The sequence below is a fragment of the Stenella coeruleoalba genome (genome assembly GCF_951394435.1).
Source record: "Stenella coeruleoalba genome assembly, chromosome: 8".
Classification (NCBI taxonomy): domain Eukaryota; kingdom Metazoa; phylum Chordata; class Mammalia; order Artiodactyla; family Delphinidae; genus Stenella; species Stenella coeruleoalba.
In genome coordinates this window covers 60170643-60197330 of record NC_137154.1, presented here as the reverse complement: position 1 = coordinate 60197330, position 26688 = coordinate 60170643, and the positions used below count along the sequence as shown (strand labels likewise).

The 26688-nt window shown below is 38.2% G+C and overlaps 2 protein-coding genes across 14 annotated transcripts in view; one reads left to right on the top strand and one right to left on the bottom strand.

Moving 5' to 3' along the window:
- Nucleotides 1-22000, top strand: part of CCDC90B (coiled-coil domain containing 90B) — a 173895-nt gene extending 151895 nt beyond the window's left edge. For 5 of the 7 annotated variants that reach the window (XM_079929215.1, XM_079929210.1, XM_079929216.1 and 2 more), the window contains 6 exons: nt 1500-1603; nt 5592-5693; nt 6698-6739; nt 6837-6908; nt 7001-7054; nt 8886-12245. In XM_079929215.1, the coding sequence (XP_079785341.1) occupies nt 1500-1603; nt 5592-5693; nt 6698-6739; nt 6837-6908; nt 7001-7054; nt 8886-9077 (566 nt within the window). In that variant the 3' untranslated portion in view covers nt 9078-12245. Of the gene's footprint in view, nt 1-1499; nt 1604-5591; nt 5694-6697; nt 6740-6836; nt 6909-7000; nt 7055-8885; nt 12246-18747 lie in introns of those variants that run through there. The other 2 variants (XM_079929213.1, XM_079929214.1) reach the window with 2 other exon arrangements.
- The window catches only part of ANKRD42 (ankyrin repeat domain 42), an 80669-nt gene continuing 55595 nt past the window's right edge, over nt 1615-26688 (bottom strand). For all 7 annotated transcript variants that reach the window (XM_079929201.1, XM_079929204.1, XM_079929203.1 and 4 more), the window contains one exon: nt 1615-5224. In XM_079929201.1, the coding sequence (XP_079785327.1) occupies nt 5134-5224 (91 nt within the window). In that variant the 3' untranslated portion in view covers nt 1615-5133. The remainder of the gene's footprint in view (nt 5225-26688) is intronic.

The following is a 26688-nucleotide window of genomic DNA, read 5'->3' as shown; positions in this document are numbered from 1 at the left end:
ATTTTAGTCAAGAAAATGGTATAGTTTGAAGAGTATTTACTGATGTGAGAAATGCTCAAGATACATGTGCAGAATGATTGCAATTATGTAAAAAAACAACTGTAGTTTCTAGGCTGATACTAAAGTTTATGTGGAAGTACAAGCACAATGTTTAAGAATAGAAAAAAAGAAAATCAAAGAATGTCACAAAAAATTACCAGATGTCAAAACAGTTATTTAAAGTATATGAAGAGCTTCCCTGGTGGCGCAGTGGTTGAGAGTCCGCCTGCCGATGCAGGGGACATGGGTTCGTGCCCCAGTCCGGGAAGATCCCACGTGCTGCGGGGCGGCTGGGCCCGTGAGCCATGGCCACTGAGCCTGCACGTCCGGAGCCTGTGCTCCGCAACGGGAGAGGCCACAACAGTGAGAGGCCCACGTACCGCAAAAATAAATAAATAAAGTATATGAAACTATAGGAATAGAAGAGTTGATTTAATGGAATAGAATGGTATTCAGAAACGTGTGTCTTAGAAAGCAATGAAGAAGGCATTACAAATTAGGGAAAGGAAGGACTGTTTAATAAATGAGCTATGATAAATGACTAGCCATTGGAAAAAAATAGATTCCCTTACTGAAAAATAAATTCCAGATTGATGAAAAGCTAAATGTAAAAAAAAGAAAGACTACGAAAAATATTATAATATAGAAATATTTTTTGACTTATAGAGTAAGGAAGCAAGACAAAACTCAAAAGCAATGAAAGTAAAAGTAAAGACTGACAGATGTGACTACAGAAATATTTATTTAAATCTGTGTATCGAAGGATATGATCTGTAAGGTTAAAAATGTTAGCAACACATATGACAGTGAGCCTATTGCTTTAATATACAAAGAATTCATATGAATCAATAAGAAAAGTTAAGCAGTTTTATAGAAAAATGGACAAAGGCCATAAACAGTTCACAGAAAAATAAATTACCAATAAATGTACGTAAAGATGCTTAATCAAGGAAATGCAAATTTTAAGTATAAAAATAATAATGCAATACCATTTTAATGCCAATTATACACTCAAAAAAGACTAGTAATACCCATGTTGATGTAAATGTGGGGAAATGGATCAGTGGAATTAAAATTGGAGAGTGCTTTTTAGAGAGTAATTTAGCATAATCTGTCGATTTTTAATTATAACCATTTTTTTAAAAGACTGCAGTTGACCCTTGAACAACACAGGGGTTGGGGCACTGACCGCCTGTGTAGTCAAAAATCTGCATGTAACTTTATAGTGGCCCTCTGTATCCGCAATTGCACATCCACAGCTTCAAGCAACCACAGATTGTGTGGTATGGTAGTATTTACTATTGAGAAAAATCTGCATCTAAGTGGACCCACTCAGTTCAAATCCATGTGTTCAAGAGTCAACTGCATGAAAATTTAAATGACAGAAGTTATTCTAGCTGTCTATTTTGAGAAGGATGTGCACTTTTTAAAAAATATAAATACCTATTTGCCACTTGTAGGATTTGACAAAGCACAAGCAGAAACAATTGTATCAGCATTAACCATTTTATCGAATGTCAGCCTCGATACTATCTATAAGGAGATGGTCACTCAAGCTCAACAGGTAATGTTTTCATTTTTATCACTTCTGACAGTTTCATTAGACAATCTTTTTCATAACTGCATCTCTGTTTAGCCACCCACCTTCTAAACACACCTGCATCTTCCTTATTATTCTCTCTAAAGGAACCAAAAACGAAAAACGTGTAGCAAAGTCAGTATCCAGAGAGACTGAGGAGTTAGAATAGTCATCACAAAATTATGGTAACACAAAGAGTAAAATTTTGTCAGATCTTTCATTGTGTAAGATAATTATATTATTTGAGTCATGGGATGGTGGTAGGTTGTTAGTGAAACAACTTTTTCCACATAGAAAGCCCACCACAGTAGAAGAGCTGACCAGTTTACTGCAGTCATGTGTATGTTCTGGTTAATTTTCACAAAGTTGGAAAGCTGGAAGGGACTTACATACATGGCTGGGAAGGAGTTCATAAATCACCTAAGATGCTTTAATCTGACCAGATAGCTGAATCCTTAAACGCCAAGTAATACCATTTACGAAGAACTTAAGAAGTGAGAGGCAGTGCTGGGGACTGCTCATATATGATCTTATTTAATCTCTCTAACAACCTTGAAAAGTAGGTAGAATTATTCTGTTTTACCACTGAAGAAAGGATCAGAGAGGTTCAGTAATTTGCAAGAGTTGTCATTGTGGTGCTATGGACAAAAAGCAATAATTTTATATGAAGGATAGAATAAGCTAAATGAATTTAACTGTAGAATAATAATTCATAATCTGTCAATCATGAATTAATTACTGTGTTGAAGAATCCGTTTTCTTTGGTTATATTTTTTTAATTTTTTAAATTTAGGCTTTCTTCTTCAGATAAATATTTCACAGCAGAGAAATATTAGGATTTCTTTCTTACATAAAATTAGGAGCTCTTGCATAAAACGTCATTACTTCAAAGGTCATGAAAGAGCGAAATTTTTAAAAGATTTTTTCTGTAATATCCAATTAATTATGTATTTAGAATTAAAAGCATTCAGCCCCTAGATTTAACTTAACTTTAAATTTGTATGTGTATTATTTTAGCTAAATTTATTCAGGATCATAACAGACTATTAATATTAAATCCACCAAAGAAAAAGCCACTCATTTAATCCCCCCCAAACCTTTGAGCTATCCTGAAAGAGCTAATGGTACTCTTAAATCAGATTTTTAAGTTTCTCTGCAATATAATCAGTGAATTAAAACTTTTTTGAGGAATTTTTATGCTGCCAGGGCCATTTAATCTTACATTTAAAATGTAGGATTAGGGGCTTCCCTGGTGGCGCAGTGGTTGAGAGTCCGCCTGCCGATGCAGAGGACACGGGCTCGTGCCCCGGTCTGGGAGGATCCCACATGACGCGGAGCGGCTGGGCCCGTGAGCCATGGCCGCTGAGCCTGCGCATCAACGGGAGAGGCCACAACAGTGAGAGGCCCGTGTACCACACACACACACACACACACACACAAAATGTAGGATTGGATGTAGGAACACTACTACTGAACTTTTGGGTTTTTTATTACTGGTGTATGAAATCAAAATCCCATTCCATCCTTGAGCCATAGGCCATGAGGCAAACAAGCTTCATACCTGATCACTTCAGAAAGAGCCATGCTAAGTCAAGTGTGCTCAGTCTGAGAATTCGGTTATATTCTGAATTTGCTTCTAGTCTGAATAACATTCATATTCTCTGGTGGCGCCACAATAATTACAATGATCACACTTTTAATAGATTTGACTGTATTAAATTTTTCCACTTAAAGTTTTTGAAGATGCACATACGTGCTATCTTATAGGCTTTTTGAGTCCCAAACTATTTAGAGGCGGAAAGGGAGATAGAAAGAGTTTAGAGTCACAGTACAGTAATTCCTTATTCTCAGGTTCAGAGTCTATAACAAGTATGTAGTTACATTTTCTACTCTTCTGTATGTAGTTCTGGTAATAAAATAACATTTTATTAAAGACTTAAACAAAAATAATATTATAGTTAATGTCTTCGAACTCCTTCATAATGATATTTGGGGGGAACAAGACCGACAACCCCTAGAGGCCACTTCTGTATGATTTCTGAGGTAATTCTCATGAATATTTCAAGCAGAACTGCATAAAAGAAAATGAACCTCCCTCCCCAATAATATAGATGAGGGATAGGGAAAGCATTAGAGTCAGGGATGTCTATTGTACACAGTAAAAAATACTTTTTCATTTTATGATAGGAATAATATTTAAAGCAAAACTCCCTCCACATCAAAACATTGGAGTCACACTGTCCTGCTTCAGCCATTTAGACACCTGTCTCATCACATTCATCGAATGCTAACTGTGCACCAAGTATTACTGTAAGCATTTTACATGCATTATATCATTTAGTCCTCAAAACAACTCTATAAGATATAGGTAGTTTTTATTCCCATTTCAGCAAAGAGGAGGTCAAAGAAGCTAAATAACGGGCCCAAAGGCTCATAGTAAATGTCAGCGTTTGGATTCAAACCCAGGCAGCCTGACTCCAGACCTCACATTTTTAACCTCCAGTCTATGTGGCTGTGCCATCTGACCGCTGTTCTTAGAGAACATGTGTGCATTCCAGACCCTTTGAAGACTGAGTCATTCCGTAGCCATGCATCTGGAACTACTGTAGCCTCTGTTTTCTAAATGTCAAGGCAGTTTTGAAATAGCCTTTTTCACCCATATTGTGGTCAGTGGAGGACTGTAACCCCAACAATGCACTCCTAGCCACAAACTATGACAAAATGGGAGTTCCACTAGTCATTCTGTTCTTGTTTGGGTTTTTCTGTTTTGTTTATAAACCCTGTTATAGAGGGTCTTTTTCAAGGTTACACCTTCATCTACTTTTTCTTTTGATTAAAAAGAGATAAAAGATGAGTCAGCAAGCTACACGATTTTGAGAAGTTTAGTGGTTAACGTTACATTTGCCTTGTAAGACTGCTTTAAATCATTTCTACAAAAATGTCCCTCCCTAGCAAAGTAAAAGTTTATAAGTCTATCAGATAGGGCTTCCCTGGTGGTGCAGTGGTTAAGAATCCGCCTGCCAATGCAGGGGACCCAGGTTCGATCCCTAGTCTGGGAAGATCCCACATGCCACGGAGCAACTAAGCCCGTGCACCACAGCTACTGAGCCTGTGCTCTAGAGCCCGCTAACTCCTGAAGCCCGTGCTCCACAACAAAGAGTAGCCCCCGCTCATTGCAACTAGAGAAAGCCCACACGCAGCAATGAAGACCCAACACAGCCAAAATTAAATAAAATAAATTTTAAAAAAAGAAAGAACTTGTGTGGTGATGGAGGTGTTAACTAAAAACTTAAAAAAATAAATCTATCAGATAGGGGCCACCTTTTCTTTCACAGATTCTTTGTAGTGCCAAATATAGGAAAGATACTCAGGAATTTAAACCAAACTATGTTATACTGACAATTATTTAAACGATACTTCTATTTTATTACCTGACTTCTAAGTCTTATTCAGTATCCTAGAAATTTCTGATGGTAGAAGATCCTTCAAAATCAACTTCCCTGGCGGTCCAGTGGTTAAGACTCCGTGCTTCCACTGTCTGGGGTGCAGGTTCGATCCCTGGTCGGGAACCAAGATCCCGCAAGCCGCGCAGCCAAAAAATAAAAACTAAAAAAAAAAAAGCAAAGCAATGAAAGATAAAAACTTTCCCATGTAGATATTTTTAAAATAAATAAACAATAAAAAAGGAGTATTTGCTGAGGAGCTCTTGGAGGTTAAGTAAGCATTTAATTGGGATTCTTTCATTGAAAAGACCTAGACATGTGTTTCTCTTCACTGGGAAATACTTTTTCTTCCTTGAATCTCCTACTTCTTTTAATTTTGATATTTCAGATATATAGGTTTCATTTGTTTTGTTTTTTACTTAGCCAAGCAACATTATACCTTGTAGCAAGACAATAATTTTTTTTAATTTTCATGAACAACTCCATGCAAGGGGATGGCATCACTCAGTTATTTTAATTTTTCATTTTAGGAAATAACAGTACAGCAGTTAATGGCTCATTTGGACTCCATCAGGAAAGACATGGTCATCCTAGAGAAAAGTGAATTTGCAAATCTGCGAGCAGAGAACCAGGTGATACAAGTCTCAATTTATTACTAATAAAATAACTGATTTCATAAGTATCCTACTTGGTGAAGAATAGGACCCCAAAACAATTTCATGTGGTTATTAAATAATTATTAGCAAGTTTTTAGATAAAAGTATACATGTTTAACCATACCTAATCTATGTATACATCATAGTTTCTTGCATACTAAAGAATGACAGTTGTATCTTAAACAGGTCACATAAAAGGAAATCTTTGATCTACATATATTTTATTAAATTTCTAGTGTAGTTCAGAATAATGTTCTCAGAACTGACAGTAATGTAGCATTTTCCATTTTTTTGGTTCTGTAATAATTATTTTGTCACTTAAGAGAAAAATGTTTCTGTAATTCAGTCAGAACTTTGTTGTTACCCACTAGCTTAAAATATTTTAAAATTTAGAATATCAATCTTTTTTTATTTTTAAGTAGAATACAGTTGGTCCCCCCTTATCTGCATTTTCGCTTTCCACAGTTTTAGTTACTTGTGGTCAACTGCAGTCTGAAAATATTAAGTGGAAAATTCCAGAAATAAACAGTTCATATGTTTATGTCACACTGATCTGAGTAGCATGATGAAATCTTTCACCGTCCCACTCCATTCCCCCCAGGACATGAATCATCTCTTTGTCCAGTGTATCCACACTGTATATGCTACCTACCCATTAGTATAAGAAAAAACATAGTACATATAGGGTTCAGTACTATTCGAGGTTTCATCCACTTGGGGTCTTGGAACATATCCCCAGTGGATCAGGGGGGACTACTGTATTGAAACATAAATACATTGTCTAATGTTATGTTCATAATTATTTTCTGAATACGATGAACTGTTAGTTCTTTTTTTGTCTTTATTCTTTATCAGATAATGTATTAGAAATCCACAGAATGTCCAATTTTTGCTTATGCAAGGTTTCAGATTTTTTTTAATAAATCATAATATGGACTTTGATTTAACACCAATTGTGTGTGATCTTTCTTTATACCTAGAAAATGAAAATTGAATTAGAACAAGTTAAGCAACAACTGATAGTAAGTGAAACTTTTTTCCCCACTTCAGAATAGTTCATTAATTTCAGAACAAATATTCATTACAAGATCACTTTCTTAATTTTTTTTTTCTTTAAAGAATGAAACCAGTCGAATCAGAGCAGATAATAAACTGGATATCAACCTAGAAAGGAGCAGAGTAACAGATATGGTAATGTGCTTTTAAATGTACTTTTTTGCACTTACTCCTTTTTAATTCCTTTTAGTCTTTTTTTTAACCTCTTGACAAACCATATCGTTTAGTTTACAGATCAAGAAAAGAAACTTATGGAGGCAACCACAGAATTTACCAAAAATGTAAGCTGCCATGTAAAAGTTTCTCTTCTGTATAGCTCTCATGCCTTATGTAACTGCCTTTATATGTATCATTTTATAAGTTTGGACTTCAACAAGCTAGCCCTATAGATTCCATGATTTCCTTATAGCTGTTATAGTTAACCAGTACTTTGGGGGAAGCTGCTACCAGGTGGAGGGGAGTACTTGAGCTGTGACTTCTGAGTCAGAATCAAGCTTTCCAGGTAGCATACTTTTTTTTAACTAAATTATTTTTATATGGAAGAGAACTATTTTTTTAAAAAGACAAGGATTCACAATTAGTATTTAAGGAATGCCTAGGTTCAGTCAAATAAAAAATTTTTATGTTAGATACTGTTCTACTTAACTTTTTTGTCTATTAATTTATTTAATCCTCATATCAGCCTCTGTGTGAGGTAGGCACTCTATTCCCATTCTACCAATTTGGAAAGTGAGGCAGAAGGAAGTTAAGGTCACACAACTAAAAAGTGGTAGAGCCAGATGTCAACCTGGATTCTAAATTCCATACTCATAACTACTGTTTACCTCTCAGTAATCCTAAATTGTGATCATTAATTAATCTCTGTGGCTGAGTAAAACCTAGCTTTCTGACTCAGCCTAGTCCTTTTCTTAAAAGTTAAGAAGTCACTCGGTCTACAGTCTAACATAAGAGACATCACTCTTGATTATAATTCAGTAGACGCGAAGGTCCCATTTGCCGTTCTAAGCAGCCTATATTCCCTTCTCTAACTTCTTGGCCAGATAAAGGAGATAAACAAGGAAATCAACAAATTCTCTCCCAGCTAATTTCTGAGCTATAAATATCATCTCATTTCTCTTTCTACCCCTTAGTCCCTATGCATATAGCATTCAGTGTTACCCAACAAGCATTTCTGCCATCTCCTTTAAATACTGGTGCCAGTTCATATTATAAACCCAGTTGGTTTTTCCTTTTGCAAAATATATTTAAAGTTTTAACTATGATATCCTAAGGACTTTATACAAATAAGGTGATAGTTCTGTGACTAACATTTTTGCTTCTTAGTTTATCCTCATATATTTAGGTCTCAAATACAGGCATACCTCAGAGGTATTGCAGGTCCATTTCCAGACAACAGCAATAAAGCAAATACTGAAATAAAGTGAGTCACACAAATTTTTTGGTTTCCCAGTGCATATAAAAGTTATGTTTACAATATACTGTAGTTTATTAAGTGTGCAGTAGCACTATATCTAAATAAACAATATCTATACCTTAATTTAAAAATAACTGCTAAAAAGATGCTAACCATCTTCTGAGCTGTCAGTGCATGGTAATCTTTTGCAATAGTAACATCAGAGATCACTGGTCACAGATCACCATAATAAATATAGTAATAATGAAAAAGTTTGAAGTACTGCAAGAATCACCAAAATGTGACACAGAGACATGAAGTGAGCAAATGCTCATGGAAAAATGGCGCCGATACACTTGTTTGACTCAGGGTTGCCACAAAGCTTCAATTTGTTTAAAAACAGCATGCAGCATCTTCGAAGCACAATAAAATGAGGTATGCCTGTATCTTCCTGTGAGGTTTTTAGTAGAAGGTGCCCAGAATGTGATAATCCTAAGAAATAGTCTCCAAATATCAAAGTGGAAGGAATACTTTTGTCAATTTGTAATATTCATGTAGTGTTATTTTTTCTTTTTAATATCACTGTGCTTTTTTACTGTTTCCCCACTTAAAACTTTTGTTACACAAAATTAGCCCATAAGTGAGGATTTCTAAAGTAAACATTTTTCTCCATGATACACAGGGACAAAATTTAATTGTCTTATTCTTAATTACTACAGGATACCAAAACCAGAGGTATTATTTCAGAGACCGGTAACAAAATTGACACTGAAATTGCTTCTTTAAAAACCCTAATGGAGTCTAACAAGCTTGAGACAATTCGTTACCTTGCAGGTAAGGCTGTGTTTGTCAGAGAAAGGAATTACTGTCATTTGATTTTCGGACTTATTAGCTCCTACCTCCCAAGGTAGCCATGGGGTACAGAAGAAAAAAGGAGGAGCTGTAACAGATCTCCTTTATTGTTTGGTTCCCTGGAGTACTTGGAAAATGTAAGTTTAACAGGCAGTAAATTTAGGATATAAGTTTAACAGGCAACTCTGCATCCTCCTAATGGGAAAAAGCATATGGATGTCAAAGATAAACATAAACACAAGTACAAAACGATGCAAAGATACACTGGGTATTCCACAATGAAAAAAACGAAAATTTTTAGATAAAGATCACCAAGATAGATACAGACCATTAAAAACCACAGCAAGCAAAGGGGCAAAAACTACCTCCTATCTTGAATCCAACTGACAGAGCAGGGATACTACCCAAAATTAGATTATTTGTCACATACTGAGTTCCTCAAGTACCATGTGACCTGACCAATTTACAGAGCCCCAAGGAGTTAGAAAGAATGCCCTAGTCAAGTAGTACATTTTTCTTTGTATAAAAAAGTAATACATTTTCATCCTAAATTGTTCATATAATTCAAAAGCAATATAGTAAAAGTGAAAGCCTTCTCCCTCCCCATGTGTATTTACTATTAGTAGTATATATCTTTCTAGGCTTTTCTTTCTATATGTGAACATTGCAGATTTTTTAAACAGTAATTAGATGATACTGTACAGAGTACAACTTCTAAAAATTTAACCAAATGTTTTGATTATCTTTCCACATGAATACATATATAGACTTTTTTTTTTTTTACTAGAAAACATACTATTCCATTGTATGAAAATACCATAATTTATTTATCCAAACCTCTATTAACAGACATTCTGCTCCCAACTGTTTTTATTAAAAACAATATTGCGGGCTTCCCTGGTGGTGCCAGTGGTTAAGAATCCACCTGCGAACACAGGGGACACAGGTTCAAGCCCTGGTCCGGGAAGATCCCACATGCCGTGGAGCAATGAAGCCCATGTGCCTAGAGCCTGTGCTCCGCAACAAGAGAAGCCCCTGCTCGCCACAACTAGAGAAAGCCCACGTGCAGCAACGAAGACCCAATGCAGCCAAAAATAAATAAAATAAATTTATTTTAAAAAATATTGGACCAAATAGCCCTATATATGTGTGAGTAAATACACACACACCCCTTTATGCCATCATGCTAGTATTTCTATATAATAAATTGCTTATGCACATCTAAAAATTGGGGTCAAAAAGATAGGCACATTTAAAATTTTTATGTTATTGAATTGTCCAAAATAAAATTGCTGCTTTATACCATCAGTGATTTTCTGGGTAGGCACTAATTATGTTGAAGTGGCAGCAGGAGTAGAGATGGAGCCCCTAGCCCTCAGCTGATGCACACCCCGACTCCCCCTTCCTCTCTTCAACTTGAATGACTTAGCATCTAAGATCCATTTGAAGAAAGGGTTCTAAGGCTAAAACAAGATTTGAAAACCCCTATTCTAGCAAAGTCTCTGGAACCAGAGATCATCTGTCCAATAGGAATGCTAACAGGAAATGCCAAATCAGCACAGTTTGCAGTGTTCATTCCCACTTTCAAAATAGACCTCAAAGCACCCCAGGTTAGGAAGAGCTTTGTATTCCACTCAGCTTCTTCTAATGTATTTACCTAAAGAGTTATCTTCCTCTCCTTTTTTCACTGTGGATTTACAACTAACAGTTCTGAAGGCACCACCCTTTATTTTTAAGAGCAACAGCAACTACCTTGGAGACAGGTACACATAGTGTTGAATCCTGCTTCCACCACTTGCTAGCAGTAAAACTTTGGGCTTGTTGCCTCGTCTGTATGATGGGAATACTATCACCAACCTCATAGGGTTTTAATTATGGATAAATACGGTGATACATGAAATTCTTTAGCACACTATCTGGAACATGGTAAGTAGTAGCATGGTAAGTAGTAGGATCAAATGAGAGAATGTATAATTGACCAGTGGCAACAAGACAAGAAACTGTTTAAGTGTTATTCTTTCTCCTCAACTGTCCAGCTTCCCCCTGTGTCTCAGAGAGACCTAATCCCATTTCTTAAAGGAAATGATCTTGTCATTAATCAAGTTTCAGTAAGTAGTGTGACCAAATGGGATAATGTATAATTAGATTTACAGATTAAAAAAATAGGATAGCCTTAACTATGAAAGGCTGTTTCTCATGTCTTTTTTTTTTTTTTTTTTAGTTGTTTGGCTGCGTGCAGGCTTTCTCTAGTTGCGGCACGCGGGGGCTACTCTTCATTGCAGTGCACGGGCTTCTCATTGCAGTAGCTTGTCTTGTTGCGGAGCACGGGCTCTAGGTGCATGGGCTCAGTAGTTGTGGCACAGGGGCTCTAGAGCACAGGCTCAGTAGTTGTGGTGCACGGGCTTAGTTGCTCCGCGGCATGTGGGATCTTGCCAGACCAGGGCTCAAACCCGTGTCCCCTGCATCGGCAGGCGGATTCTTAACCACTGTGCCACTAGGGAAGTCCCTCTTGTGTCTTTAATCATAGAAGTTTGCTCTTCATCTCAGAGTCTCTATTTTAAAATCATGGGTGTTTAAACAGACTAGAATCTAGGGAGTCCCTAAAAGCCTCACCCAAATTCACCTTCTTAAGGAGAACAGAAAGGTTTTCTATCCAGTATGATGTAACATAGAGAACAGGTGGTATATTAACTGTTTAAAAAGCCTGATGCAGGCCTTCCCTGGCGGCACAGTGGTTAAGAATCCGCCTGCCAGTGCAGTAGACACGGGTTCTAGCCCTGGTCCAGGAAGATCCCACATGCCGCGGAGCAGCTAAGCCGGGGCGCCACAACTACTGAGCCTGCGCTCTAGAGCCCGCGAGCCACAACTACTGAGCCCATGTGCCACAACTACTGAAGCCTGTGCTCCTAGAGCCCATGCTCTGCAATGAGAAGCCACCACAATGAGAAGCCCACGCACCACAACAGAGTATCCCCCCCGCTTGCCACAACTAGAGAAAGCCCACAGGCAGCAATGAAGACCCAACAGAGCCAAACACAAACATATTAATAAATAAATAAATTTAAAAAAAAATAAAAAGGCTGATGCTTTCTCTGCCTTTTCTTCTACCTCATTGAGTTTTTTTTTAAAGGGCTTCCATTAAAATTTCATTTTTTATTTATAAATTTTTAATAATTATGAAATCACTTTTTCTTTTTGCCATTTTTTTTTAATAATTGCCTCACCATACTGTGTTAGTTTCTGTTGCACAACAAAGCGAATCAGCCATATGCATACACATGTACCCATATCCCCTCCCTCTTGAGCCTCCCTTCCATCCTCCCTTTACCACCCCTCTAGGTCATCGCAAAGCACCAAGCCGATCTCCCCGTGCTATGCTGCTGCTTGCCACCAGCCAACTATTTTACATTCAGTAGTGTATATATGTCGATGCTCCTCTCACTTTCTCCCAGCTTTGCCCTCCCACCCCATGTCCTCAAGTCCATTCTCTATGCCTACCTCTTTATTCCTGTGCTGCAACTAGGTTCATCAGCACCATTTTTTTTGTTTTTTTTAGATTCCATATATATGCGTTAGTATAACGGTATTTTTTTCTTTCTGACTTACTCTGTATGACAGATTCTGGGTCCATCCACCTCACTACAAATAACTCAGTTTCATTTCTTTTTATGGCTGAATAATACTCCATTGTATATATGTCCCACATCATCTTTATCCATTCATCTGTTGATGGACATTTAGGTTGGTTCCATGTCCTGGCTATTGTAAATAGTGCTGCAGTGAACATTGTGGTGCATGTCTCTTTTTGAATTATTGTCTTCTCAGGGTATATGCCCAGTAGTGGGATTGCTGGGTCGTACAGTAGTTCTATTTTTAGTTTTTTAAGGAACCTCCATACTGTTTTCCATAGTGGTTGTATCAATTTACATTCCCACCAACAGTGTAGGAGGGTTCCCTTTTCACCACACCCTTTCCAGCATTTATTGTTTCTAACTTTTTTGATACTGGCCATTCTGACTGGCATGAGGTGATATACCTCACTGTAGTTTTGATTTTCATTTCTCTAATAATTAGTGATGTTGAGCATCTTTTCATGTGCTTCTTGGCCATCTGTATGTCTTCCTTGGTGAAATGTCTGTTTAGGTCTTCCGCCCATTTTTTAACTGGATTGTTTGTTTTTTTGATATTGAGCTCCATGAACTGTTGGTATAGTTTGGAGACTATTCCTTGGTCTGTTGTTTAATTTGCAAATGTTTTCTCCCATTCTGAGGGTTGTCTTTTTGTCTTGTTTATGGTTTCCTTTGCTGTGTAAAAGCTTTTAAGTTTAATTAAGTCCCATGTGATTGTTTTTATTTGTTACTCCAGGAGGTGGTTCAAAAAGATCTTGCTGTGGTTTATGTCAAAGAGTGTTTTTCCTATGTTTTCCTCTAAAAGTTTTATAGTGTCTGGTCTTACATTTAAGTCTTAATCCATTTGGAGTTTATTTTTGTGTACGGTGTTACGTAATGTTCTAATTTCATTCTTTTACATGAGGCTGTCCAGTTTTCCCAGCACCACTTATTGAAGAGGCTGTCTTTTCTCCATTGTATGTTCTTGCCTCCTTTGTCATAAATTAGGTGCCCATATGTGCGTGGGTTTATCTCTGGGCATTCTAACCTGTACCCTTGATCTATATTTCTGTTTTTGTGCCAGTACCATACTGTCTTGATTACTGTAGCTTTGTGGTATAGTTTGAAGTCAGGGAGCCAGATTCCTCCAACTCCGTTTTTCTTTCTCATGATAGCTTTGGCTATTCAGGGTCTTTTGTGTTTCCATACGAATTGTAAGATTTTTTTGTTCTAATTTTGTGAAGAATGCCATTGGTAGTTTGATAGGGATTGCACTGAATCTGTAGATTGCTTTGGGTAGTATAGTCATTTTCACAATATTGATTCTTCCAGTCAGAAAACATGGTATATTTCTCCGTCTGTTTATGTCATCTTTGATTTCTTTCATCAGTGTTTTATAGTTTTCTGAGTACAAGTCTTTCACCTCCTTAGGCAGATTTATGCCTAGGTATTTTATTCTTTTTGTTGCAATGGTAAATGGGAGTGTTTCCTTAATTTCTCTTTCTTATTTTTCTTTGTTGGTGTATAGGAGTGCCAGAGATTTCTGTGCATTTTGTATCCTGCAACCTTACCAAATTCATTGATTAGTTCTAGTAGTTTTCTGGTGGCATCTTTAGGATTTTCTATGTATAGTATCATGTCATTGGCAAATAGTGACAGTTTTACTTCTTCTTTTCCAATTTGTATTCCTTTTATTTCTTTTTCTTCTCTGATTGCTGTGGCTAGGACTTCCAAAACTGTTGAATAACAGTGGCGAGAGTGGACATCCTTGTCTTGTTCCTGATCTTAGAGGAAATGCTTTCAGTTTTTCAGCATTGAATATGATGCTTGCTGTGGGTTTGTCATAATATGGCCTTTATTATGTTGAGGTAGGTTCCCTCTATGCCCATTTTCTGGAGAGTTTTTATCATAAATGGGTGCTGAATTTTGTCAAAAGCATTTTCTGCATCTATTGAGATGATCATATGGTTTTTATTCCTTAATTTGTTAACGTGGTATATCACATTGATTGATTTGCGTATATTGAAGAATTCTTCCATCCCTGGGATAAATCTCACTTGATCATGGTGTATGATCCTTTTAATGTGCTGTTGGATTCCTGTTTTTTAGTATTTTGTTCAGGATTTTTGCATGTATGTTCATCAGTGATATTGGTCTGCAATTTTCTTTTTTTGTGATATCTTTTTCTGGTTTTGGAATCAGGGTGATGGTGGCTTCGTAGAATGAATTTGGGAGTGTTTCTCCCTCTGCAGTTTTTTGGAAGAGTTTGAGAAGGATTGGTGTTAGCTCTTTTCTAAACGTTTGATAGAATTCGCCTGTGAAGCTATCTGGTCCTGGACTTCTGTTTCTTGGAAGATTTTTAATTATGCTTTCAGTTTCATTACTTGTGATACGTCTGTTTATATTTTCTAATTCTTCCTGTTTCGGTCTTGTAAAATTGTACCTTTCCAAGAATTTGTCCATTTCTTCATGGTTGTCCATTTTATTGGCATATAGTTGTTTGCAGTAGTCTCTTATAATCCTTTGTATTTCTGCAGTGTCCCTTGTGATTTCTCCTTTTTCATTTCTAATTTTATTGATTTGCACCCTCTCCCTTTTTATCTTGATGAGTCTGGCTAAGGGTTTATCAATTTTGTTTATCTTCTCAAAGAACCAGCTTTTAGTTTTATTGATCTTTGCTATTGTTTTCTTTGTTTCTATTTCATTTATTTCTGCTTTGATCTTTATGATTTCTTTCCTTCTACTGAATTTGGATTTTCTTTGGTCATCGTTCTCTAGTTGTTTTAAGCATAGGGTTAGATTGTTTATTTGAGATTTTTCTTTTTTCTTGAGGTGAGATTGAATTGCTGTAAACTTCCCTTTTAGAACTGCTTTTGCTGCGTCCCATAGGTTTTGGGTCGTTGTGTTTTTGTTGTCATTTGTTTCTATGTATTTTTTAATTCTTCTTTGATTTCTTCAGTGATCTCTTGGTTTTTTTGTAGTGCACTGTTTAGCCTCCATGTATTTGTGTTTTTCACAGTTTTTTTCCTCTTAATTGATTTCCAGTCTCACAGCATTTTGGTCAGAAAAGATGCTTGATATGATTTCAATTTTCTTAAATTTTCCGAGACTTGATTTGCAACCCAAGATGTGATCTATCCTGGAGAATGTTCCATGGGCGCCTGAGGAGAAAGTGTATTCTGCCACTTTTGGGTAGAATGTTCTGTAAATATCAATTAGATCTATCTAGTTTATTGTGTTATTTAAAGCTTGTGTTTCTTATTTATTTTCTGTTTGGATGATCTGTCCTTTGGTGTAAGTGGGGTGTTAAAGTCCCCTACTATTATTGTTACTGTCGATTTCTCCTTTCATGGTTGTTAGCATTTGCCTTATGTATTGAGGCACTCCTATGTTGGGTGCATAAACATTTATAATTATTATATCTTCTTGGACTGATCCTTTGATCATTATGTAGTGTTCCTCCTTTTCTCTCGTAACAATCTTTATTTTAAAGTCTCTTTTATCTGATATAAGTATTGGTACTCCAGCTTTCTTTTGATTTCCTTTTGCATGGAATATGTTTTTCCATCCCTTCACTTTCAGTCTGTATATGTTTCTAGGTCTGAAGTGGGTCTCCTGTAGAGAGCATATATATAGGTCCTGTTTTTGTATCCATTCAGCCAGTCTGTGTCTTTTGGTTGGAGCATTTAATCCGTTTACATTCAAGGTTATTATTGATATGTATGTTCCTATTACCATTTTCTTAATTGTTTTGGGTTTGTTTTTGTGGGTCTTTTTCTTGTCTTGTGTTTCCCACTTAGAGAAGTTTCTTTAGCATTTGGTGTTAATGAATTCTCTTAGCTTTCGTTTGTCTGAAAAGCTTTTGACTTCTCCATCGAATCTGAATGAGATCCTTGCTGGGTACAGTAATCTTGGTTGTAGGTTTTTCTCTTTCATCACTTTTAAGTATATCCTGCCACTGCCTTCTGGCCTGCTAGTTTCCACTGAAAAATCAGCTGATAGCCTTATGGGGATTCCTTTGTATGTTATTTTTTGTTTTTCCCCTGCTGCTTTTAATATTTTTCCTTTGAATTTAGTTTTTGTTAGTTTGATTAATATGTGTCTTGGTGTGTTTTTCCTAGGGTTTATCCTGTATGGGACTCTCTGTGCTTCCTGGACTTGGGTGACTATTTCCTTTCCCACATTAGGGAAGTTTTCCACTATAATCTCTTCACATTATTTTCTCAGACCCTTTCTTTTTCTCTTCTGGGACCCCTGTAATTCAAACGTTGGTGCATTTAGTATTGTCCCAGAGATCTCTGAGATTGTCTTCAATTCTTTTCATTCTTTTTTCTTCATTCTGCTCCTCAGCAGTTATTTCCACCATTCTGTCTTCCAGCTCACTTATTTGTTCTTCTGCCTCTGTTATTGATTCCTTCTGGTTTATTTTTCATTTCAGTTATTGTGTTGTTCATCTCTGTTTGTTTGTTCTTTAGTTCTTCTAGATCTTTGTTAAACATTTCTTGTATTTTCTCAATCCGTGCTTCCATTCTGAGATTCTGGATCATCTTTAATATCATTACTCTGAATTCTTTTTCAGGTTGATTGCCTATTTCCTCTTCGTTTATTTGGTCCTGTAGGTTTTTACCTTGCTCCTTCATCTGTGACATATTTTTTTTGCCATCTCTTTTTTTTTTTCTCTTATGAGTGGGATTGTGTTCCTGTTTTACTGGTTGTTTGGCTTGAGGCTTCCAACACGAGTTTGTAGGCTACTGGGTAGAGCTGGGTCTTGGTGCTGAGATGAGGAACTCTGTGAGACCTCACTCTGATGAATATTCCCTGAGGTCTGAGGTTCTCTGTTAGTCCAGTGGTTTGGACTTGGAGCTCCCCCCACAGGAGCTTCCTCCTAACCCTGGGCTCACAAATCAAAATCCTGCAAGCTGCATGGGGTGGCAAAAAAAAAATAACAAAGTAAAAAATAAAATTAGACTAGGAAACTAACAGATATGTTAGAAATAATGTAAAAATAAAAATATAGATGAATCGACAACCGGAAGGGACATCAGTACCACAATAGTAAAAACGAGGAGGAGGAGGAAAAAGAAAAAAGATCGGGGGGAGGGCGTTGGCTGTGGAGAGCAGGACCTTAGCAAGGGTGAGGTTTGGGCGATGGGCAGGGCCAATGCTCAGGACCCACAGGGCTGGAAAAGGCCCCGGGGGCTCCAGGGGGTAGGGCTTAGGCTCAAGCAACAGAAGGGACCCAGGTGTGCCCCCCACCCCTCGTATCAGAGGGCAGGGGACCTCACCTTGGAGCCCAGCAGGCTTCCTGGGCTTGAGTGGGCAGGACAAACGCCCTCCTCTCCTGCTCCTCCAGTCTGGGGTCTGGGAGTGCCCCTCCTGCCTGCCACTCCTGATCTCCCCAGCCTCCTTCCTATGCCCCCAGTACCAATGCAGCTGGGTGGGAGGGTGGCGAAGAGGGAGCCTTGGAGGGCAGGGGACTGGCCTGGGAGCTCAGCAGGCACGAAATCATTTTTAAATGTACTGAAAAGGCAATTAAAATTTTCTTTTGGATGATACAGATGTCTGTTTTACTGGCTTAACTACGTAATTTTTCAGTACATGTAAGAAAGGTGGTTTTTCACTTATAAATTATTTCTAAAATTAGAGTTTGTAATTATTTAAAGTAGTCATTGTTAATAGTGCTAATGTTAATAATGACTTTAAACACTTTATAGATTCTAACTGACATAATGTACACTTTTAAATTACTGTCATCCTTATTCTGGTTTAAAATACAGGAAGCTTTTAAGAAGAATTGATATTAATCCAGCCCTAATGGATACCCTTTATCCTTAGCTTAATTTTCTAGGGAATTAAAAACCTAAAGTAGAAAATTGGTTGGATTGGGAATTCCTTGGTGGTCCAGTGGTTAAGACTCCATGCTTCCAATGCAGGAGGCGTGGGTTTGATCCCTCGCTGGGAAACTAAGATCCCACATGCCGCTCAATGCAGGCAAAGAAAAGAAAACTGGTTGGATTTCCTGATTTTGCTTTCAATTTAAATTGAAGATGACATTATTCTCTTTGTCTCTGCAAGATAATCACAAATGCATTACCTATAACATGTTTTCTTCTTTTCACAGCCTCAGTGTTTACTTGCCTGGCAATAGCATTGGGATTTTATAGACTCTGGAAATAACAGTGAAACTACTATATTATGCTCCTACTCCTGCTGCTGTTGACTTCTTAGAACAAACACTGTGCCAGGATGGATTTACTCTGAACATTGAAAGTTGCAGTAGAAACTTAATACAAGATTATTTAAAGTACATATGGACTAAAGGAAATGTTTTAGAATGGGAAGGTGTATTTTGTCTTTGTTTTTTATATATGTCTTTATTTCATTATGTTGAAAAGATGCCATTCAAAACCTGATTGATTTGAGATAGACAGGCATTTTGTCTTTATCCTTTTGATAGCTCATAGAAACTGAACCAGAGTTTTCTTGTTTGCTTGAACAACTGTAAATCATACAGGATTTCTTTGGTATGTGTTGCAAACTTGTTTAGTTATAAATAGGGAATCTAAAGTATAGAGCAATCAAAAGACTGACCTTGTATGGTCCAGCGAGTGAGAATCAGAGGCTCTCCAACTAAGTTTTTTTCAAAGAGCTAACAGTTGGCTTGTTTTCAAAACAAAACTTTCTGTATTTTGATTCAAAATATCTCAGAATCCTCTTGCCTAAGAAAATTCTTGGCACACTGTAGATAAATTTGTGTTGGATTAATAAATAAAGACCATATAGGTTCCATTGTAATAAACTCTACAGTACATTTGCTCACTCAGTAAATAAGAATGCCTGCTATGGGCCAGACAACATGCTGGTACCCATGTGCACAGAGCTGAACATGGCTTCCTTATCATGGAACTGACAATCTTAGTTGGAGAAGACAGACAGTAAACAGGTAAATTATTCATTTGTTACAATTTAAAATATGCTAAAATACTGAGAGGGAGTATTTCTTTCCTCCATGTGAAGGAAGCTCCAGTAGCATAATATTGTAATCACTCTTCCTTCAACCACCCTGCCCTAGGTGATTAAGTAAGGTGAAAGGAGAAACAAGGCCCAAGTAGCCCAGCCACTTCTCCCCATTCCTGTTTGGGACCAGCCTGTCTACAGAGAACATTCATTCTGTTCTGCTCCTGTAGGATCAAGTTCACCTCTACAGGGTGAGGCCTGCTCTAGTACAGTGATACTTGGGACAAGGTAAGTCCGATTCGGGGGTCAGTGATAAGTTTACTGGACTGAAGATATTAACCACATTCTCCAATATCCGTTTTATCAGTAAATAAAGGTATTATTTAGGTCCTTATATCAGTTCATTTTTTTGAGTTTATTTTTGTATATGGGGTTAGAGAATGTTCTCATTTCATTCTTTTACATGTAGCTGTCCAGTTTTCCCAACACCACTTATTGAAGAGATTGTCTTTTCTCCATGGTATATTCTTGCCTCCTTTGCTGAAGATTAATTGGCCATAGGTGTGTGAGTTTCTCAGCTCTCTATTCTGTCCCACTGATCCAGATATCTGTTTTTGTGCTAATACAACACTGTATTGATTACTGTAGCTTTGTAGTATTGTCTGAAGTCTGGGAAGGTTATGCCTCTAGCTTTGTTCTTTTTCCTCAGAATTGCTTTGGCAATTCTGGGTCTTTTGTGGTTCCGTATAAATTTTAGGATTATTTGTTCTAGTTCTGTGAAAAATGTCATGGGTTGTGGTCAGAAAAGATTCTTGAAATAATGTCTATCCTCTGAAATTTGTTGAGGCTTGTTTTGTGTCCTAGTATGTGGTCTATACTAGAGAATGTCCCATGTGCACTTGAAAAGAATGTGTATACTGGTTTTTTGGGGTGTTATGTCCTGAAGATATCAATTAAGTCTAACTGTTCTATTGTGCTATTTAGGATCTCTGTTGCCTTATTGATTTTCTGTCTGGAAGATCTGTGTCCATTAATGACAGTGCAGTGTTAAAGTCTCCTACTCTTATTGTATTCCTGTCAATTTCTCCCTTTATGTTTGGTAGCATTTGTTTTATATATTTAGGTACTCCTATATTGAGTGCATATATGTTAATGAGTGTACTACCCTCTTCTTGTATTGATCCTTTTATCATTATACAGGGTCCTTCTTTATCTTTCTTTAAGGCCTTTGTTTTTTAAAGTCTATTTTGTCTTATATGAGTATTGCTACCCCCACTTTCTTGTCATTTCCATTTGCATGAAATATCTTTTTCCATCCCCTCATTTTCAATCTATGTGTGTGTCCTTCACCCTAAAGTGGATCTCCTGTAGGCAGTATATTGTAGGTTCTTGTTTTATTATCCAGTCTGCCATTCTGTGTCTTTTGATCAGAGCATTTAGTGCATTGACATTTAAAGTAATTATTGATAAATATATATTTATTGCCATTTTAAACCTTGTTTTCCAGTTGATTTTGTATTTCTTCTTTGTTCCTTTCTTCTTTTTGTGTTTCCTTTTTTGATTTGATAGTTTTCTTTTGTATTACGCCTGAGTTCCTTTCTTTTGGGTTTTTGGGAATCTATTGTATGTTTTTTTGATTTGTGGTTACTCTGGTTTTCAACTATGTTAACTGTCACTATATCTACTTGCTTTAGACTGGTAGTCATATGAGCTCAAACACATTCTAAAAGATCTACATTTCTTACTCCCCTTCCCTACATTTTGTGATTTTCATGTCCTATTTTACATCTTCATGTTTATCCTTTTCTGTTCAATCATTTTCACAGAATTTTTTGGATTGTTTTTAACTGTGTACTGTCTTATTTAAATGATCTTCAATCCTTTTATATATTTACCTTTTCTATTGTGATTTTTCCCTTTCCTATAGATTGTTGCTTCTTTTCAATTTAGAGAAGAGCTTTCAATATTTCTTTTAAGATAGGTTTAATATTGCTGTTTACTCTTAGTTATTGCTTGTGTGAGAAATTCTTTTTGTCTCCTTCTATTCTAAATGATAATCTTGCTGGGTAGAATATCCTAGGTTGCAGGTTTTTCCCCTCCAGGACTTTGAATATGTCTTGCCATTTCCTTCTGGCCAGCAAAGTTTCTGTAGAGAAATCAGCTGATAACCTTATGGGGTTCCTTTATAACTGTTTTTCTCTTGCTGCCTTTAGAATCCTCTCTTTTACTATTTTAATTATGATATATCTTGGAGTAGATCTGTGTGAGTTCATCTTGTTTGGGACCCTCTGTGCTTCCTGGACCTGGATATCTAATACCTTCTTTAGGTTTGGGAACTTTTCAGCCATAATTTATTTGAATACATTTTCAATCCCCTTTTCTCTTTCTTCTTCTGGGAACCCTATTAGACGTAGTAGATTTTGATTGGCTCCTCTTTACAGTTTCTAGTTCCTTGTTACAGTGATCTACATTTCTATCAATAGCATTTCTTAATTCCTTCAGCATTTTTATTACCTCCTTTTTGAACTCAGGGTCTGGTAGACTGTAGAGGTTTGTTTCACTGTTTGTCCTTTCAGGGGATTTCTCTTGTTCTTTTAATTGGGAGTAATTCCTTTGCTTCTTTTTTCTTATATTTTCTCTATGAATTTAGGAGAAGCAGTTATCTACTGTGGTCTGGAAGGGCTATTTTTATGTGGGAGCATCCCAGTGTAGCCTGCCTGAGTCCAATATCTTTGGTGCAAGAGCTGTTTTTGGTATCGATGCTTGCCACGTCTTTCCTGTGTGTGCGCCAGCCATTATCCCCTTGATAGGGAAGTGTGATTAGTGTCATGGTGACCAGAGCCCATAATGGATGTTGAGCAAGTCCTCCTCTTTGCTCTCTGGGTGTCACAGCCCTGTCAGGGGCAGGGTCTGCTCCCCAGTTGTTGTAGTGCAGATCCCCAGATCTGGTTCTCAGCTGTGGTGTGAAGTAGGCAGGACTGGAGCGCTCCCTCTGGGAGAGGAGCCACTGCATGTTCCTCCCCAGGAGCTGCCTGCCAGGACGTGGGATTCTGTGATGCCGCCTGCCACCTGGTGTGTGCACCCACAAAGATCAGTGTTGCTGGCACTGCCCTTTGGGCCCACCTCCTGGTAATAAGTTCAGAGCATACGCGCTCACCAAGCCACCAGCACATAAACCCACTGGAGCTGCATCCCCTGAACCCGCAGTCAGCCCAGGGTGCCCTCAGGCACGCATGTGTGGTTCCAATGAAAAGTCCACCAGAGCAGGAACCTGCCAGAGCTGCATCCCAGCAACCACAGTGGGATGGCCAGCTATCAGTTCAGCTTTCAGCCCCACCTCCACATGCACATGCCCCCAGTTATGGTCTGGACCATGCTCCAGACCCTTTGGTCTGTCTCCATGCAACCAACCAGAGTCCTCTCCTTGGGTCTGTCTGCTGAAGCCTGAGTTTCAGCACCCAGTCACTCTGCACACCAGCAGGCGTACATCTTGGGCTGGGAAGCATGGTGATGTGGTCAGGACCTTCTGTGTTAGTCTCTCCATACCCTGCAGTGCCTCAGGCCAACTCCCATACCCTCCTCTTCAGCCTCTGAAGTTCCCTATCTGTCCCTGGCATACCTCCCAGCTGGTGAAGGAGGTTCCCACGGTGAGGTTAGCATTCTTCCTTCACAGCTCCCTCCCAGGGGTGCAGGTCCCATTCCAATTCCTCCTCTTCTCCCTTTTCCCTTCATCCTACCCAGTTACATGGGGATCTTTCTTGAAGCTTTGGTTGTATGAGATCTGAAAGCATTCAGTGGTGTTCTGTGAGAACTATTCCACACGTGGCTGGATTTTTTGATGTATTTGTGGGAGGAGGTGAGCTCCACATCCCTCTACTTATAAAGGGGGAAAAAATGAGGCAGTGGAAAGCACTGTGGTCATCACCAACACTAAAATTAGTGATTGTCATTTTGTAGAATAGCTACATTGACTATATATATAACAGTGAATATACTAAATGATATATATCAACTCACCTGTTTTTCATCACAGTTCTCTTAGGTAGGTGGTATTATCCTCATTTTACAGCTAAAGAAACCAGGTAAGTGAAGTTAAGGTCACACAGTTGTAACTTCACACAGGTGAAGTTGCCAAGATCACATGGCAGATAAGTCACAAGACTTTAACTCAAGATTTTATGTTCTTACTCGATAGTAAGAGTAATCTCCAAGTTGAGTTCTCTGAGAACTCACTGTAGTTGTGATTTGCATTTTGCTAATACTTAGCAATACTGTCCAGGCTCTTCTTTCCATGTGTCCTGGCTCCTTTTTGTCTTATGCTCCATCACCCCTGGTAGTGCTCTCATTTGCAAAGTTCAGTGACTCGCTACCACCCCACATTCCAGAAGAAGAAAGGGGAAGGTGTGGGAAAGCCGTTTCCCTTTAGGGACATGACCCCTAGGGTTTTACACACCATTTTCGCTCACACTCTATTGGCCACACTTGGTATCTTAGCTGCAAAGACGACTGGGAAGTCAGTCCTTATCCTGAGCAGCCACAAGCCCAGGTAAACCCTAATAAATACTATAGAAAAAGGGGAGAAAGAGGTATTGGGAGACATCCAGGGAACCTCTGCCACAAGGGTGCATGCTTCTATTACAACACTCTTCTGGTATTTCCTACCTCACTTGTACAGAGACTAGAGATGTGGCCTTGAGAAAACAGGAGGAAGTGTAACAAACTATTTCCAGGGTTGGGATTACTTTAGAGTCATCAGGCTAGAAGGAAAAGGTAAGGCTGTGTGTAGTCCCAGAAAGTGAGAGAAATGTTGGCTTTGGGAATTCCAGAATGCAGACTCTGAAATTCCCCTCCTAAGGTTAGAATCCCAGCTTCACATTGCTGTGTGACTGGGTGACTTTCTTAATCTCCATGTATGAAATGCTGTACCTCTTTTCATACAGCTGTGGTGAGAATTAAGCAGTAATACATGTAAAGGACTTGGTACAGATCACACACATAGTAAGTGCCCAATAAATGTTGACAGATGTTTTTACTACAGATTGAAAGCCTACTGGAAACCACAGAGAAACTAACAATAATGACTATAAAGGTTATGAAAAGGATAGGTAAACCATTTTTGAACACTTCCTTACAGGCCTTTGACCAGCCTAAACTGGTCTTAGCAATCAAATGCACTTGTGTCAGGGCAAACTGGTCCTGATGATACTGGGCCAAAATGGCCTGTCCATGTAAGGTACTTGCCAGGGCCTAGAGATGGGCAGTCTGGGGTATGGTAGGAAGGCTGATGCCAGTGAAGCAAGCTCAAAGCCAGCAATCAGATCTTCAGAGGGAGGCAGAAACTACACAAGTGCCCCAAGAGAGTCACACGTCTTTGCTAGCTCAAGGAAGAAAAGGGTGGAGTAGGAAAAGTGAGGGAATTGAAGTCAGAACTGAAATGAAATGCCATGGTGGTTCTTTGGTCAGCAAAGTCAAGGGAAAAGAGAAAAAAGAGAAGAAAGAATAATAAAGCCACATATTTTTCATCCTGTCCAGTCAACCTCATCTCTGTTATTCCTTTCTTATAAGGCTTGCAAGACAAAACAATGGTTGGTTGAATTCTAAAGCAGATTATTTAAATGTATATTTTTGGCAAACATGCGTTACGATTTTTTTTCTTTTTATGAAAGCTGATTTTCATTTTATGTAAACTTCCCTGGAGATATTTGGTTGTTATTGTAAAAAGTTGTCCTTTTCTAAAACTTACTTGTCTTTGTCTCCTAAGTTCAGATTTTTTAAAACTCAAGTCATTTGACATACACATGGCCAATAGGCACATGAAAAGATGCTCAACATCGCTAATCATTAGAGAAATGCAAATCAACACTGCAATGAGGTACCACCTCACACCCGTCAGAATGGCAACATTTGTAGTGAGGTGGATGCACCTAGAGACTGTCATAGAGTAAAGTAAGTCAGAAAGAGAAAAACAAATAACCATATGCTAACACATATATATGGAATCTAAAAAAAAAAATGGTCATGAAGAACCTAGGGGCAGGACAGGAATAAAGACGCAGACCTACTAGAGAAGGGACTTGAGGACACGGGGAGGTGGAAGGGTAAGCTGTGACAAAGTGAGAGAGTGGCATGGACATATATACACTACCAAACTTCCCACTAGATAGCTAGTGGGAAGCAGCCACATAGCACAGGGAGATCAGCTCGGTGCTTTGTGACCACCTAGAGGGGTGGGATAGGGAGGGTGGGAGGGTGGGATAGGGAGGGTGGGAGGGAGACCCAAGAGGGAGGAGATATGGGGATGTATGTATATGTAAAGCTGATTCACTTTGTTATACAGCAGAAACTAACACAACACTCACTGTAAAGCAATTATACGCCAATAAAGATGTTAAAAAAATGTAGACAAAATAAAAAAAAATCTACAAATAACAAATGCTGGAGAGGGTCTGGAGAAAAGTGAACTGTCCTACACTGCTAGTTGGAATGTAAATTGGTGCAGCCACTGTGGTAAACAGTATGGAGGTGCCTTCAAAAAACTACAAATAAAGCTACCATATGATCCAGCAGTCCCACTCCTGGGCATATTCCCAGACAAAACTATAATTCAAAAAGATACATGTACCCCTATGTTCATAGCACTATTCACAATAGCCAAGACATGGAAACAACCTAAGTGTCCATCAAGAACTGAATGGATAGGGCTTCCCTGGTGGCGCAGTGGTTGGGAGTTTGCCTGCCGATGCAGGGGACACGGGTTCGTGCCCCGGTTTGTGAGGATCCCATATGCCGCAGAGCGGCTGGGCCCGTGAGCCATGGCTGCTGAGCCTGCACGTCTGGAGCCTGTGCTCTGCAACAGGAGAGGCCACAAGAGTGAGAGGCCTGCATACCGTTAAAAAAAAAACTGAATGGATAAAGAAGATGTGGTATAAATACACAATGGAATACTACTCAGCTATAAAAAGAATGAAATAATGCCATTCGCAGCAACATTTACTTCATACTAAATGAAGTAAATCAGAGAAAGACATATATGATACCACTTATATGTGGTATCTAAAATATGACACAAATGAACTTATTTACCAAACAAATACAGACTCACTAA